We start from the raw sequence: 16,175 nt of genomic DNA on the forward strand, positions 1-16,175 counted from the left end.
CTTAGAAGACAGACTGCGCCTTTCTGCCCCTAACTAGACGTAAGGGGCTGGTCGAAGGTAGCAACCACTTAAAGAAAGGACGCGTCCAGTCCTCCTTATTAGTCGGAAATTAGAGACGCGGTGTGGGGGAGTCACGGAGCAGGGCGCCCACGCGGTCACAAACGCCCTGCCTCCGCCCCGAGTTGCAGGCACCGCCCACACGTCTCCGCAGCCACGCCCCCGGCGCAGCCACGCCCCCGAGGTGACGGAGAGGCGCGCACGTGCGCCGCCTGGGGGCGGGGCCGGCCGCGCTGGCGCGGAGGTGCTGCCGGGTCCCCAGATTCACGCTGCCGGAAGCGGAAACAGCACTGGCGCGGCCAGAGTAGCTGTAACTGCCGCCGCGATGCCGAAGGGTCCTAAGCAGCAGCCTCCGGAACCCGAGTGGATCGGGGACGGAGAGAGCACGAGCGCCGCAGGTGAGGCTCGTGGGCGGGGGGAACGAGCGAGGAGAGTGCGCCTGTTTTAGGAACGTGTCACTGGACGCGAACCTGACCGGGCCACGGGGGGCTACTGCGCATGCGTGTATGGGGCGTCTGGCCCGGCAGCCCCGGGCTGGGGGCGGGGGCGCGGGCGCGGGAAAGGGTGACGCGAGTCAAGCTCGAGCTTAAGTGGGACTGGGCAGAAGACGGGGAAGAACCTCTGGAACCGAGGGGGGGAGGCGGGGGAATGAGCCAGCCCTCGTCTCTTCTGGACGTCCTCCGCGCCGCGCCGCCTGCCGCACTCCACAGAAACGTGCCCCTGCCGGGCCTCCGCCGTCGCCGCGCGCTGTACCGACAGACGCACGCCGCTCGGGAGCCGGGGCCCACCCGCTTCCCCGGAGAGGATGGCTCCTTCCTGGGCTCTTTCATAAGCAAGAGGCACCTCTGACTCAGCTGGGGCAGAGTGAAGATCCTGGGAGTTGGAATGGGAGTTAAGGTGTACTCGGAAACAGCGAGTGTTTGTGAACACCTGTTTTACTTAAGTACTGTATGCGCTGCTTTGGAGAGGGGAGGAGAAAACATCCTCCCAGGCTTGAAGACACTTCAAGGGAGAGCTAAAATGGATACAAATAATTGCAGTAGTTACACAGTGACTAATTTTATAAGCATTTATTGCATACCAACTGTATACCTGGTACTGTGCAAAGGAAGTGGGAATGCAATGATGAAGATAAGCCTTGCTGCCCTGGCTGGTGTGTCTGAGTGGTTAGAGCCTCGGCCCGCGCACGGAAGGCCCGCAGATTTGATTCCCGGTTAGGGGCACCTACCTGGGTTGTAGGTTCAATCTCCTCCCTGATTGGGGCGCCTGCGGGAGGCAACTAATCGATTGATGTTTCTCTCTTTGTGTCTCACTCTCTACCCCTCCGTCCCTCCCTTCCACTTTCTAAAAATCAGTGAAAAAAATATCCTCAGGTGAGGGTTACCAAAACAAAACTAAAAAGATAAGCCTTGCTTTGAAGGGGCACCCAGTCCAGTGGAGGGGACAGAGCATTAAGCAGACAGTGGTTGACAGAGTATTTTATGAATGTGCTTGGGAATGCTATGGGACTGAGAAGAAAGAAGAGACATCCACTTAGACAGGTAGAGTAGGAGTGTCAGCAAAGGCTCCCAGGGATATGTGATATCTGAGTTCCAAGAATGAGCAGTCGAGAGTGGAGAGGTATGGAGACTGTTTTGCAGGTTCTCACAATGATCCAGATGAGAAGTGGTAAGAGAGCAAGCCAAGGTGGTGAAGACTAAAGAGTTATTAAGGGGAGGGAGTCAACAGGAAAAAACAAAGGGGGCATATCTGTAATGCCTTCAACAATAAAGATATCTTTTTTTAAAAAAAGCCTTATTAAGGAAGTGGCTTTGATCAGCACTGGGAACTGGCTAATGGAAGGGAGAAGAATTAGGGAAGACACTCAAGTAACTCAGTGGAAGAGTATTAAAAGCACTTGGGCTATAGGGTGGGGAGTGGGAAAAGACAAGTTTTGAATGCTGAATTGGAGCTTTCTGTGGAGTTTCTAAGAGGAGATGGCAGGGAGAGGGCTTGTTTAATGGCTGTGGATAGAGATCTAGACTAAAAGGAAAGACAGGCAAGTGTAGTTAAGTGTTGGATCTGGAAGCAGCTTGAAGAGAAAAGGGGCAGAATGTGGGGACCCAAAAGAATCTCAACAATTAAGGGAAGTAAGGTAGAGAAAGGAGGCTGAGGGGATGAAACTGAGAGGCAAGCAGCCAGAAACACTGGAGGCAAACCAGGAGTAGGAAGGATTCCTGAAGTTAAGTAATGACTGGAAGAAGTAAAAGGTAGGTAGCATGGAATGTTGCAGAGAAATCAAGCAAATAAGGAGTAAAAATATCCTTTTGGGGTTGAGCAACTAAAGAGACAGTAGCAACTTTGTCAAAAGTAGTATTCATTAGGAGGTGATACCCAAAGCAGATTGTAGTACATTTGAAAAGGAACGGGAGATGAGGAAGTGCAGCTGGTGTGGACTGTGCTTTTCAGTCAGTGAAGACAGGATAGAAAACGGATTAAAGGAGGAGGTTGTAAGATTAAGGAAAGTGTTTCATTTGACTTTGAAGTTAGGAACAACTTAAGTGATGTGTAAAGGGGAGGAGCCTTTAGAGGCAGAGAGATGGAAGAAACAACGTAGCTTTAGCCAAACTTAGCCTTATTCTAGTCCTTGGTGACTGGTTTACACTTTTTCACAATTGAACTTGTACAAGACTTTTCCTCTCCCTACTGTCAGGAGGGTCAGAGTGATGTTTACAAAAGAAACTTAAAGGAAGGAGAGGTGAGATGCTTGTGCTAGTCCTTGGGGAGAAAATAGTGTCTGGGATTTGTCACTTGTAGATGTTGTCAAGGTGACCTGATACTGTCATGTCGTCCTATCTTAGGCACTTCAGTGGATCCTCCTTAATATCTTTAGGATTAGATTTCTTGGAATAACATATAAAGCCTTTTATTGTTTTTCCTAAATATGTTTTCAACTCCATCACACTAGTCACCCAATGCAGAGAGATCAGATTGTGAAACGTGTTCTGGGTAGGGGACTTCAGCGTGCCTGGCACTAAATCAGGGAGCCGGGAGAAGCCGGTGCCCAGAACACAGGTGTGGACAGGGAAACGGAGATATAGTCTGAAGCCCTAACTTCTAGGGATTGTCCTCATTAATCACCAGTTTTAGGCTAGTAGATGTGCACTAAAACTTTCCTAGGTAAATGATTATGGGGGATTACTGTAATTCTGGTCTGGCCAGTACTTAATGTGGCAGATAGCAGAAAGCCATTAGTTCTTTTGTTTGTTTTTGGTGGCTCTTTTTTTGTTTGTTTTTTTTTTAAGCTAAATGATTACAGGGTTGTTTTGGGTAGGATGGATGGTTTGAAGGGGATGTGATAGTGAAGAGAGACCATGAAGTTGCTGGTTGCCTTCTAGTCTGATGGTGGAGGGAGATGGGGAGTTAGACATAGTTCACTGCCTTCAGGGAAACTGGGATGGACAGAAGGGAGGAGTTGGAATTTGTTCAGTCAGTAAACTTTTATTTATTTCCCTCTGCTCCCTGGGAACACAAGCTAAATAGTACCACAGGTAGCTAAGGTGAAAGACAAGTATAATACAGTGTGATTTGAGCTAGAATGTCCTGGGAACAGAGCAGATGGGGCATAGACCCAGATGTTCATTTACTTACAGCTCTATTTACATGGCCTGCGGGTTTCACAGACAGCATATCCCAAACTGAATTCATAGTATCTACGTTCTACCTTGGGTGGCAGGGCTGGGGAGAGGGGACCTTCTCTTCCATCATATCTTAAGTTAATAAATGGTACCGGTAGCCCAACTAATTTTTTAAAAAAATATATTGATTTCAGAGAGAGTAAGGGGGGGGAGATAGAAACATCAGTGATGAGGGGGGTCATTGATCGGCTGACCCCGGAACACCCCCTCTGGGGATGGAGCCCACAACCCGGGCATGTGCCCTCACTGAGAATCAAACTGTGACCTCCTGCCCAGCCAGGCGTGGCTCAGCGGTTGAGTGTGGACCTAGGATCCAGGCAGTCGGGGTTCGATTCCCGGTCAGGGCACATGCCCAGGTTGCGGGCTTGATCCCCAGTTGGGGGTGTGCAGGAGGCAGCCAATCAATGACCCTCTCATCATTGATGTTTCTATCTCTCTCTCTCCCTCTCCTTTCCTCTCTCTGAAATCAATAAAGATATATTTAAAAAAAAAAAAATCAAATTGTGACCTCCTGGTTCATAGGTCGACATTCAACCACTGAGCCACGCTGGCCAGGTAGCTCAATTAATTTTGCCAGCTCCAAACAGGAGTTCTCTCTGACTGACTGTCTGCCTTCCTTCCCACCTGTACCCTCACCCTCGGAATTCTGCCATCTCCCTCCCAACTGCTGCCCTGGACCAATCCACCTTTGTCTTGTGGGACAGTGCAGATATGTATAGGGAATGGTCATTTAACTAGAAAAATAGTAAAATGGGGTGGAGGCCATTGAGGGCTTTGCGGGGAGATCAGGCTGTTTCAGAATTTGCAGATAAGTATTCATGATGTCTGCTTAACCTTGTAGACAAAGTGGTGAAGAAAGGAAGGAAGGACAAGAAGAACAAAAAGACGGTGAGGAAATGAGGGCTGAGGAGGAGAACCGATCATGAGTGGTCCTGTATGAAGGTCGCGGGGGGTCTAGGGGGATCTTGTCAAGAGAGGAAGCATCGGTTGGATGGAAGGGAGGGTCATTGGGCCTGCATGTGGCAAAGGGGCTTGGTGGGTGTCTAAGCTATGGTGACCTGTGCCTGAACTCTTGCTAGTTCTTTGAGGAGCTGGCCGTAGGAGCTAAGCAGGCCGGGGAAGAAGAGCACGTGCTCGAGGAGAAGGAGAAGCAGCAGCAGCAGCAGGTACAGTGTGGGGCCCAGCCACCGGGTGCAGCCACAGGTAGTGACTGCGTGAGGCAGATACGATAGGGACCTGGGCCTCAGACTCATTCTCTTACTTGCTGCTTTCAGCAGCAAAAAAAGAAGCGAGACACCCGAAAAGGCCGGCGGAAGAAGGATGTGGATGACGATGGCGAGGAGAAGGAGCTCCTGGAGCGTCTGCAGAAGCTCTCAGTGCCCGCCAGTGACGAGGAGGGAGAGGGTAATGCCTGCGGGGAGCGGGGCCTGCAGCCCCTAGACCAGACGGGGGCCGTGCCTCCTCCTTTCATCTGTGAGTTGGTTTAGTTGAAGAACCAGAATCATCATTCCCTTTCCTGCCTCATCTTTCTTCTCTGTCATTTTTCAGTACCTGTCCTGACACCCCGAGGAGGGAAGAAAACCAAGGTAAGTCATCTCATGGTAAACGGATCCTTCAGGGTGCAACCTTGACCATCCCACTGATTTTTTTCTTTAATATATTTTTGACTTCAGAGAGAGGAAGGGAGAGAGAGAAACATCAGTGATGAGAGAGTCGTCATTGATTGGCCGCCTCCTGCACACCTGACTGGGGTTGGAGCCCGCAACCCGGGCATGTGCCCTGACCGGGAATTGAACCGCGATCTCCTGGATCCTAGGTCAATGCTCAGCCGCTGAGCCACGCCCAGTCAGGCTGTCCCGCTGACTTGTCCAGCCCTTTCATTCTCCAGGGGGGCAATGCTTTTGCAGCCCTGATTCAGGATCAGAGTGAGGAAGAGGAGGAGGAAGAGAAACAGGCTCCTGCGCCTGCCAAGCCAGAGAAGAATCGAATCAACAAGGTGAAAGTGATGCCCTGCCAGGCGCTCCCACCCCTCAGAGCACCTTCTGGCTGTGGGGTGCGAGTTCCCAGGCTTGATTTCCTGCTCTTAAGCTAGCTCTTCTAGGTCTGTCTTGCTTAAACTGTCAAAATCAGCTTTTTAAAGTACTTTTTTTTATCACTTGGAAACCTACAGTGATTCTTTTGCTTTCAAACTCAAAATGTAAAACAAAGGCCTTCGAGTCTTTGCTCTTCCACTTGGGACTCTCCCATGTGCACCTTTCAGATTTGCCTGACCCATCTTGGCCTCCAGCTGACTCTGTGATGAGCCTTCGTTGTCTGGCTGTGCCCTCCTCTTCCCTAGAATGCCTTCTCCAAGCCCCATCCATCACTCCTCTTCTCAAGATGTGCCCTCTCAAGGAAGCCCTCCTGCACTGCTGCCGCCCCACCTGTGCAGCTCACTCGCCTGACTCACAGCAGATACTCTCTAGTTCTCTTCTCTCTCTAGTCTCTTTCTGGGTCTCATTTTCCCCTACCACCACTCAGTACAGTTAACTTCTAGTTCTAGACCCCCTAGAAACACTTGTTAAACGACAAGGTAGCACGTTAATGTGTGTCTGTCTGTCTGTCTCCATGTTCTCTCCAGGCCGTATCTGAGGAACAACAACCAGGCCTCAAGGGCAAAAGGGGAAAGGAAGAGAAGTCAACTGGGAAGGCCAAGGTGAGGGAATCGATTACAGGAGGAGGTGCTGGGTCTCGAGAATTCGACCATTTCCTTAGACCGGCTCTTTTTCCTTTAGCCTCAAAATAAATTTTCCGCTCTGGACAATGAAGGTGAAGAAGATGGAGAAGAAAAAATAAAAGAAAAAGAGCCACCCAAGCCAGGGAGGAAGAAGGCAGAGCAGGTGTGTATTTTGGGGTTGGTGAGGGCCAGGACCTGGGGTGCTATTACTGTGCCCAGCAGGAGAAAGACTTGGCATTAGTCTCAGACAATCTGGCTGTGCGGCCTGAGGACATCTTCCCACTGCCTAGTCTCAGTTATCTCGTCCGCATGGTGGCGGGAGGCTGTGATCTCTGCAATCCCCTGTGCATCGATGCTTTCTCGCCTGGGTTCTGCTGTGTTCCTCAGCAGCTGTATATTAGGGCTTTTAGACCTTTTCTTTGCATGTTAGTGTGAAGCTATAGTAACACTTGTAAATGTATCTATTCTACCCTCAGTCACATTTGCATTGGTAGCTCTGTGTACAGGAGCACATACGTTTCATACGCACTCCTGCCGTCTGCCTTGTACCATTCGTGGTGGCAGAAATGGACAAAGGATGGCTAGGAGAAGGGGAGGGTCCACCACAACCTCAACATTCTGCGTGCGGAAGGAAAGAGCTGACTGGGACTGGGGGTAGGTGACATAAAACCTGAGTTCTAGAAGGGGGCCCTTGTTTTTTACCTCCAGCTCTCACAGGGCTCAGAGGAAGAAGGAGAGGATGAGGAAGGAGGGGAGCCTAAGGCCAGTGATCCCTATGCCCACCTCAGCAAGAAAGAGAAGAAGAAGCTGAAGAAGCAAGTAAGACCTTGGGTTCTTAGTGGGCAAAGGTAGGAGAATTTGATATTTTTAAGCTTCACCTAGGGGACATGTGAGTTGGGGGACAGGAAGTACAGCTTTGAGTGCTACTTCAAGTAAAACAGGCAGAGTAAGAAAAGAGTGTTCCATGAGCCTTGTCTTGGTGTCGTGGTGACAGGAAGCTGGCAGACGTGGTTTCCATTCCTTCTCAGATGGAGTATGAGCGCCAGGTGGCTTCATTAAAGGCAGCTAATGCTGCTGAGAATGACTTCTCCGTGTCACAAGCAGAGGTGTCCTCCCGCCAAGCCATGTTAGAAAATGCATCTGACATCAAGGTGAGGATGACCTGCTCCTCCCGCTCACCAGGGAAGTGCCCGTTCTCACCAGCGTGGCCCTGGCAGCCAGGGGAGTGGGCTGTGAGCGGCTTAGTTCACTGCAGGAAAGCTTGGAGGCGTTTTCCACGCCTTGAGTTCTGCCATCTTGAGCGAGAAGATAGAAAAATCAGTAGAAGTAGAGGGTCCACCCTTGGAGGGAAGTGAGTGGGACAGGCTGAGCTGGCTTAGGATTTGGGAGAGCCCGTTGGGGCAGTGGACCGGGAAGGGACCAGCATGTGGGGAGGAGGGAGTTATGCTGGAGGCCTCTTTGCCAGAGGCTTCCCTGCAGGGAGAAAGCTGTAGCCTCTGTCTGAAAGGGAGAATCCACATTGTGCCCATTCCTTCCCTCTGCCCTGCTTCCCTGATGGCTGCAGCTGGAGAAGTTCAGCATCTCGGCCCATGGCAAGGAGTTATTCGTCAACGCAGACCTGTACATTGTGGCTGGCCGCCGCTATGGGCTAGTTGGACCCAATGGGTGAGGAGAGGAGGGGCTGGAATGAAAGAAGAGATTTCTCAGAGATGACCTGGCCATAATAGTTCTCATTCCCTAGCAAGGGCAAGACCACTCTCCTCAAGCACATTGCCAACCGAGCCTTGAGCATCCCCCCCAACATCGATGTGTTGCTATGTGAGCAGGGTAAGGCACCAGTGGGAGGAGGCTTCAGGGGGGTTGCTTGGGTGGCCAGCCAGGGAGGGAAGCAACTGGGGGGGAGGGGAAAGGTTATGTGGGGAGCCAGGGCCCTGAGAAAAGATGCTAAAGAAGAGGGAGGAAGTGAGAGATGCAGGACCTTTCATTTGGAACAGGTACAAAGAACTGGGCAGGGTCAGGCAAACCAGAAATGGTGCTGAAGGGCAAAGGGAATAGGACCCTGGCCCTTGGAGTAGCCTGACTGTCCTCCCATCCCCAGAGGTGGTAGCGGATGAAACACCTGCAGTACAGGCTGTTCTTCGAGCTGACACCAAGCGATTAAAGCTGCTGGAAGACGAGCGACAGCTTCAGGCGCAGCTGGAGCAGGGTGATGACACGGCTGCCGAGCGACTGGAGAAGGTAGGGGACATATCACAGGTTCACAGCTGAGATGTGGGGGTTCCTGCGACCTCAGGTGTGTGACCTCTTTTCCCTCCCAGGTGTATGAGGAATTGCGGGCTATCGGCGCGGCGGCCGCAGAGGCCAAGGCCCGGCGGATCCTGGCAGGCCTGGGCTTCGACCCTGAAATGCAGAATCGGCCCACACAGAAGTTCTCGGGGGGCTGGCGCATGCGTGTCTCCCTGGCCAGGTGGGCTTCCCACCTCCTACCCTCCCTTCAGCCTCAAGCCAGCAGGCTCTTTTCCTTCTCCCCATTCTCCCAATGCCAGCAGGAGGCTCAAGGCTGACTTCTCTCCTTGACTGCATTGTCAGACCTGAGGCCTGTTCTTCATTCTCTCCCTGCCTGGTGGACATTCTCATTGGTGTCTCCTGCACAGGAGCTTCTCTGAGGAGAAACTGGAAGGATTGTTCATGGTCTCAGGCTCCACCTACTGGTGGCTGCTCTGGGGTTCTCAGCAGGGATCTTCCCCCTCTGACCATACACTTTCCTGCCCAACCCTCTAGGGCACTGTTCATGGAGCCCACACTGCTCATGTTGGATGAGCCCACCAACCACCTGGACCTCAATGCTGTCATCTGGCTCAATAAGTGAGTTGCCCTTGCCTGCAGTGTTGACGTTAGTGGTTCTCGTGCTGCATCTCTTCCTCTAGCTCTTCTCCACTCTTCCCTTGGTGCTCTGGCCTCGCCGGCCCTCCCTCCCTGCCCCGTGCCTGTCTGCTTCCCTTGACTTAGCCCTGACGTAACCATTGTGACCTTCCGCACTCTGCTCTGAAACCCAGCTACCTCCAGGGCTGGCGGAAGACGCTGCTCATCGTCTCCCATGACCAGGGCTTCCTGGATGACGTCTGCACCGACATCATCCACCTGGATGCCCAGAGGCTCCACTACTACAGGGGCAATTACAGTGAGTGGGGTCGCTCTCGTAGGAGAGAGGTGGGGCCCCAAGAAGAGGCCTGGGAGGGACGGCCATAGGGCGTGGTGAGGAGCTGGGTCTTTTCAGAGTCTAGGCACTGACACCGTTGGCCCATCTTCTTCAGTCCTGACTGTCCCTCTATCTGCTGGGAGAGGGTACCACTGATGCCCATCCTCCTCCTCTTCCCAGTGACCTTCAAGAAGATGTACCAGCAAAAGCAGAAAGAGCTGCTCAAGCAGTATGAGAAGCAGGAGAAGAAGCTGAAGGAGCTGAAGGCAGGTGGCAAGTCTACCAAGCAGGCGGTGAGCACCCAGGGGTCTTCCTGGGAGGGGGGCTCTTCTCAGGAGAATGTATGAAGAACAGACTCTGGGACACCAACCTGCATTTCATGGATGGCTGTGCAGATGAGGGTTTCTCCCTTCCCCTTTCTCTGCAGGAAAAGCAAACAAAGGAAGCCCTAACCCGGAAGCAGCAAAAATGCCGACGGAAAAACCAAGATGAGGAATCGCAGGAGGCCCCCGAGCTCCTGAAGCGCCCCAAGGAGTACACCGTACGCTTCACGTTCCCCAACCCCCCTCCACTCAGCCCACCTGTGCTGGGCCTGCATGGTGAGCCTCTGCAATCCAGCAGCCCAGGGGGAGGCGTGGGCCCAGCCCTCTTCTTCAGGGCAAGACACAGGGGGCTTCAGGGCAACTGAAAAGAAAAGAAACGGCTTCCTTTCCTGGCTCTCAGGTGTGACGTTTGGCTATGAGGGGCACAAACCACTCTTTAAGAATCTGGATTTTGGCATCGACATGGACTCGAGAAGTGAGTTGGTGTTGAGTGGCCCAGGGAGGTAGATCAGGAGCCACAAGAAGAGGGCCTGGGACCTCTTTGACTACCTGTCTTGCTTCTTGCAGTCTGCATTGTGGGCCCTAACGGTGTGGGGAAAAGCACCCTGCTCCTGTTGCTGACAGGCAAGCTGACACCGGTAAGTCTTACAGCCAGGCAGGGAGGGCTAGGTGGGGGTATGCAAAGTGGGGAATGTGCTGCGCACCAGAGGCTGAAGTCCCGGGTTCCCCTCTGCAGGGCAGAGTTAAATACAGACTGGGCACAGATGACTCGTTTCCCTGCAGGTGCTGTGGAAGGTTTTAGATTGGGTCCTGGAAAAAAAGCCAGGAAAGTGGAGGTTGGAGCTGGGGTTTTCCCCATGTGTTTTTGTTACACAAGAAATACGTTACTTACAGAGTGATTCGAGTTACGTAAGCCAAAGAGAAATCTAGAAATAACCAGTATTAATTTTGGTGGGTAGCTGTCTCCTTTTTTCCTTTGTAAATATGCATATTTGTTTTTTTTAAAAAACAAAAATGAGCTATCCATGAATTGTTCTTTAGCCAGCTTTTTAATTTATTATTTATTTATTTTTTAAGGAATAGTTTATTGATTTTTGAGAGAGAGGAAGGGAGAGGGAGAGAGAAACAGAAACATAGATGTGAGTGCTCAACTTCGATTGGCTATCTCCTGTAGGCCCTCTAGCTGGCATCGAGCCCAAAACCTGGGCATGTGCCGTGACCGGGAATTGAACTGGCAGCCTGCTGGTGCATGGGACGACACCCAGCCCAATGAGCCACACTGGCCAGGGTGTGTAGCCAGCTTTTTTCCAGATAATAGGCATCAAGCATTTTCCCATGCCAATAATTACCTGGATCTACCCAAATTTATTTGGCCTCAGCAAGTATTTCTACTGTACATCTTTACAAATATAGTTTTTACTAAGTGTTTTGCCTTTAGGACTTCGACTGTATATTGCCCTACAGTACTTTAGACAGGTGGTGGCCATCTGTCCTCCTTCCAGGAAAGTGCTGTGAGGGCCCTTTTCCTCAGGTTTCCCTCTGACCTGTCCTTAACCCCTGTCTGACCTGGGACCCTGAGAGCGGGCGTGCGTGAGTTCGGCTGGGAGGGGAGAGGTGTCCTTAGTTGTGGCCGGTCCCCTCCTGGTTCTGAATGTGTGCTTTTGTCTCCCTTTGTTCTCCGTCTCTTACTCCCTTTTGCCCCACATTCTGGTTTTCTGGTATGTCTTTGTCACATTAGGAAGGACATCCGTGTTCTGTTTCCCAGCCCCATTCTGTATTTGTCTCCCCTTCACAAAAGTTGGGGTATGGACCCGCAGCACTTTTCCCTTTCCCCATCTCACCCCTTGCTCTTCCCTTGCAGACTCAGGGGGAAATGAGGAAGAACCACCGGCTGGTAAGTTGGCCTGGGAATTGGGGATAAGAGTCCAAGAGAGGAAGGAGAACCTTCACTGACACCTTCCTCTCCTCTGGGCAGAAAATTGGCTTCTTCAACCAGCAGTATGCAGAGCAGCTGCGCATGGAGGAGACACCCACCGAGTACCTGCAGCAGGCCTTCAACCTGCCTTACCAGGACGCCCGCAAGTGCCTGGGCCGCTTCGGTCTCGAGAGTCATGCCCACACCATCCAGATCTGCAAACTCTCGGGTACTGCTGCCAGGGCTGGGAGGGGCCTCCTCAGCATGCCTACCCCACACTGTACCTGGACAGGGAGGGAAGAGGAGCTGAGGCTGGGGGGCTCAGCATACGCACGCAGGCACACGTTCAGGTTGACCTGCAGGAGTGGGAGGTGGTCAGAAGTGTGATGGGCCTCCTTTCTCTCTGCTGCAGGTGGGCAAAAAGCCCGAGTTGTGTTTGCAGAGCTGGCCTGTCGGGAGCCCGATGTCCTCATCTTGGTGAGTGAGCCGGACTGTGGGAGAGGGTATGTCACAGGTGAGAGTCCTAACGCTCAGTCATGGAATGCCTCCTCCGCAGGATGAGCCCACCAATAACTTGGACATTGAGTCGATCGATGCTCTGGGGGAGGCCATCAACGAGTACAAGGGTGGTGAGTCAGCTTGGAGCATCCCCCGCCTCCCCCCCCCCCCCCCCCCCCGGCCAGGCTGCAGGCTAGAGCTCCCTACCCTGGGCTCTGATTGCCTTAGCCACTTCTCTCCCTCCCCTCACTCTCCCATTTCCTCCAAGCTGTGATCGTTGTCAGCCACGACGCCCGACTCATCACGGAAACCAGCTGCCAGCTATGGGTGGTGGAGGAGCAGAGTGTCAGTCAGATCGACGGCGACTTTGAGGACTACAAGCGAGAGGTGTTAGAGGCCCTGGGTGAAGTCATGGTCAACCGCCCCCGAGAGTGATCTTTCCTTCCTGGAGACTGGCTTGCGTGGCCTAGGTGTTCGTTGTCTCTCCACCTCCACCCAGAATGCCTCTGGTCTGCAGCTGACAGGGAATCGGAGGTGGTCTTGATATGACCCGGTTGCTTCCTTTCCTCTGAAAGACTTGTCTGTTTACTTTTCTTTATGTAACTGAGCTGCCTTACTCCTGACACCCCTTGGTGCCAGCAGAGGGGCCGTGACTTCTTCACCATGGGTTCCATCTAGCCAAACTCAAGTGGCCAGTTGTCTTGAATCTCGTCGCTCCAACCTGCCTCTGGTCCACCTGACAGCCTCGGCCCAGCAGCACCTGAGCACTGCTGCCCTTTCCTCGTGGATTTCATGCTGGCCTGGTGACACGAACACTGTGGCACCTGTACTGGAGAGTCAGGCCTGTGCTATCACCCAGGATTTGGGGATCACTTGGGGTCAGGAAAGGAATGCTGCTGAATTCGGATTTCCCTGTACACAGGCAAGGAATAAAGGAAAGGGGTTACTGCTGCCCTGTCTGCAGATTCGTGGGAGCTGGAGCTGTTTTTGATCTTGACTTTATTTAGTTTTCTAGCAGCATTTAGTGTCCTCTCCCCACTCACACAGCTGGGTCTCACCTGCAGTCTTACTGCACTGAGGATGGGGCTTGCTGTGTGTGGAGCCTCCCCTCCCCCACCCTTCAGGACACTCAGGTCTCACTGTCCAAGGTCTGCCCTGAGGTCTGGGACCAGATATTAAGTCACCCAACATGGAGAGTACTGGGGGTTCTGCAGGAAGGGGAGACAGGGTGTGCCTTCATGAGGAAGACATGAGCCTACCCTAGGATGTGGGCAACGGCTACTGTGTGGCTCTCTAGGCTCTCTGAGTTGCTGCCTGCTCCTCGGGGAAAGATGTTCTGGAACTTGATTATTTGGCAGGATCACTTGAGAGTGGACCTTGAAAAATAATAAGGATTTGAAGAATGAGGGAACAGAGCCATTTTTGGAACTTATGAAGAGCAGATCAGAGGTTTGGAAGGAAGAAAACCAAACCTGTTTGGGAGTTAATGAGAGAACGTGACTGACTGGTCACTTCTCTGTTAGACGGAGAGGTGGGTTTGGAAAGTAAAATACAAGTGGCAAGTGTTTGGGGTTGGTTTTAGGAAGTGGTGGGTGAGGTGAACTGTAGTAACTTAGAGAGGGTAGGTCCCGTGACTTTTTTTTTTTTTAATATGTTTTTATTGGTATCGGAGAGGGGAAGTGAGAGAGAGCAATAGAAACATCAGTGATGAGAGTCATTGATCAGCTGCCTTCTGCACGCCCCCTACTGGAGATCAAACCCACAACCTTGGCATGTGTCCTGACCGGGAATCAAACCATGACCTCCTGGTGCATGGGACGCCGTCCAACCAACAGAGCCTCATGGGCCGGGCTGGACCCCATAACTTCTGTGGGGACGAGGTCATCCTGCCCTAGAGAGCACAGGTGGGCAGACCCAGGCGTGGGAGCTGAAGAAGAGCAGGATCAGTGCATCGGTCCAGTTCCAGGGGGCTGTGAAGAGCTGCTTGGTTAGGACCGAGTCTGGAAATGTAGTTTTGGGAAGTTATCTTTTGGCCAAGTGAATAAGGAATGCTGGACCTTGCATAGAAGTGAGGGTTTGGTGTGGGGAGAGTTGCAGAGGTGCCATAAGGACACATTTCCAGTTTAGAGAGAAAGCAACCCCTCAACATCATTTAAGGGTAAAAAACCAGGGTCTTGTGCCAAACACGAGTAAGACATTCCATGTCATTTCCACAATTCTATGAGGTATAGGACAGTGGGAGCCAGGCTTCAAGTCCACTTGCTAATGATATGGCCTTAGCCTCGGTACTTGTTTTCTCATCTATAAAATGCAGGTGATAAAAGGTACCTGCCTCACAAGTTTATTAAGGGATTCGACATGTAATTGGTTGTAAAGTGCCTTCGATGTTTTTACTTTTGTTACATGTATTTCACGTTACGTTGTACATTTAAAATTCAGTTCACGGCGTGGCTCAGCGGTTGAGCATCAACCCAGGATCCAGGCGATCACAGTTCGATTCCAGTCAGGGCCCATGTCAGGCTCAATCCCCAGTGGGTGTGCAGGAGGCAGCCCATCAATGAGTCACCATTGATGTTTCTATCTCCCTCCCTCTCTGAAATCAATAGAAATATTTTAAAAGAAAAATTTTTTTGGTTCACTAGTTTAGATGATATGATATATAGGAATGTTATTTATAAAATGAGTACCAAAATTTTGCGTTTTAAGTTTTTGATCACTAATTTCACCACAGGTACTTCAGATGCTCCAAAATAACTTCTGCCCAAGGACACACAGTTTATTTCTTCCATCAGTATACGTAGTTTATAATGTATTGAAATTAATATACCTCAGCGTGGGCAAAGGAATGCTGCCCCTTCCCCCAGAAAACAACAACATGGAACTGGGACATGGAAAAAATTAACATTCATGTGGTGACCCTGGTAAATTAACAAAATCAAATATTTTTATTCATAAACAGCTTTTAATACCTACACTAATGTACATAATGAGCGGCATGGAAGTTCCCCTGATGTAGCGATTCTGCACCGCTTCCTGATGAAACACTCAGGACACCAGCCTGCCCAGGGCAACTGTTCCCGGAATGATGGCCCGTTGGTTTACTCCAGTGCCCTGGGCACTCTCCCTGGCCTGCAGAATGTGGACGGGTTGCCAAAGTGGGGTTGGCCAGGTGGCTCTGGGTGGGGCATTGTCTTGTACACTGAGGTTGCTGGTTTAATTTCCAGTCAGGACGCGTACCCGAGTTTCGGTTCCGTCCCTGGTCAGGCATGTGAGAGAGGCAGCCGGTCTATGTTTCTCTCACATTGGTGTTTGTCCTGTCCTCTCTGAAGTCAAAAAACGTCCTCAGGAGGGTTTTTTGGTTTTTAACCTTCATCTAAAGATATTTTTTCCTGTTGCTTTTCAGAGAGAATGGGAGAGAGGAACCTTGATGTGAGAGAGACACATTGATGATTTGCTTCCCACATGAGCACTGACCAGGACCAGGGATCAAGCCCACAATCGAGGTCCGTGCCCTTGGCCGGAATCAGACCTGGGACCCTTCAGTCCATGGGCTGAAGCTCTAACCACTGAGCAAAACCGGCCAAGGCAGCAGGTGAGGGTATTTTTAAAAGATGGCCACCCTGGCAGGTGTGGCTCAATGGTGGGAGCATCAGCCCATGGACTGAAGGGCCGTTGGTTTGAATCTGGGTCGAAGGCATGTACCTCGGTTGCAGGTTCAATCCCCAGTCCCAATTGGGGTGTGTGTGGGAGGCAACCAATCCATGTGTGTCTCTCATCAATGTTTCCCTCC

At 51.6% G+C, this 16,175-nt stretch overlaps 1 protein-coding gene across 1 annotated transcript; it reads left to right on the forward strand.

The window, feature by feature from the left end:
* The first annotated feature begins 340 nt into the window (after positions 1 to 340).
* ABCF1 (ATP binding cassette subfamily F member 1) lies at positions 341 to 14,092 on the forward strand. Its single transcript, XM_016214813.2, has 25 exons — positions 341 to 455; positions 4,576 to 4,622; positions 4,814 to 4,900; positions 5,009 to 5,138; positions 5,283 to 5,320; positions 5,623 to 5,730; positions 6,355 to 6,429; positions 6,509 to 6,613; positions 7,159 to 7,269; positions 7,479 to 7,601; positions 8,015 to 8,115; positions 8,192 to 8,277; positions 8,549 to 8,688; positions 8,769 to 8,917; positions 9,232 to 9,315; positions 9,507 to 9,631; positions 9,830 to 9,942; positions 10,077 to 10,248; positions 10,373 to 10,447; positions 10,540 to 10,610; positions 11,834 to 11,866; positions 11,948 to 12,116; positions 12,300 to 12,364; positions 12,444 to 12,516; positions 12,654 to 14,092. The coding sequence occupies exons 1-25, from the start codon at positions 383 to 385 to the stop codon at positions 12,818 to 12,820; spliced, it is 2,520 nt and encodes an 839-aa protein (XP_016070299.2). The 5' UTR covers positions 341 to 382; the 3' UTR covers positions 12,821 to 14,092.
* The last annotated feature ends 2,083 nt before the right edge of the window (positions 14,093 to 16,175 follow it).

Source organism: Miniopterus natalensis, chromosome 5, assembly GCF_054644295.1.
Source record: "Miniopterus natalensis isolate mMinNat1 chromosome 5, mMinNat1.hap1, whole genome shotgun sequence".
Lineage (NCBI taxonomy): Eukaryota > Metazoa > Chordata > Mammalia > Chiroptera > Miniopteridae > Miniopterus > Miniopterus natalensis.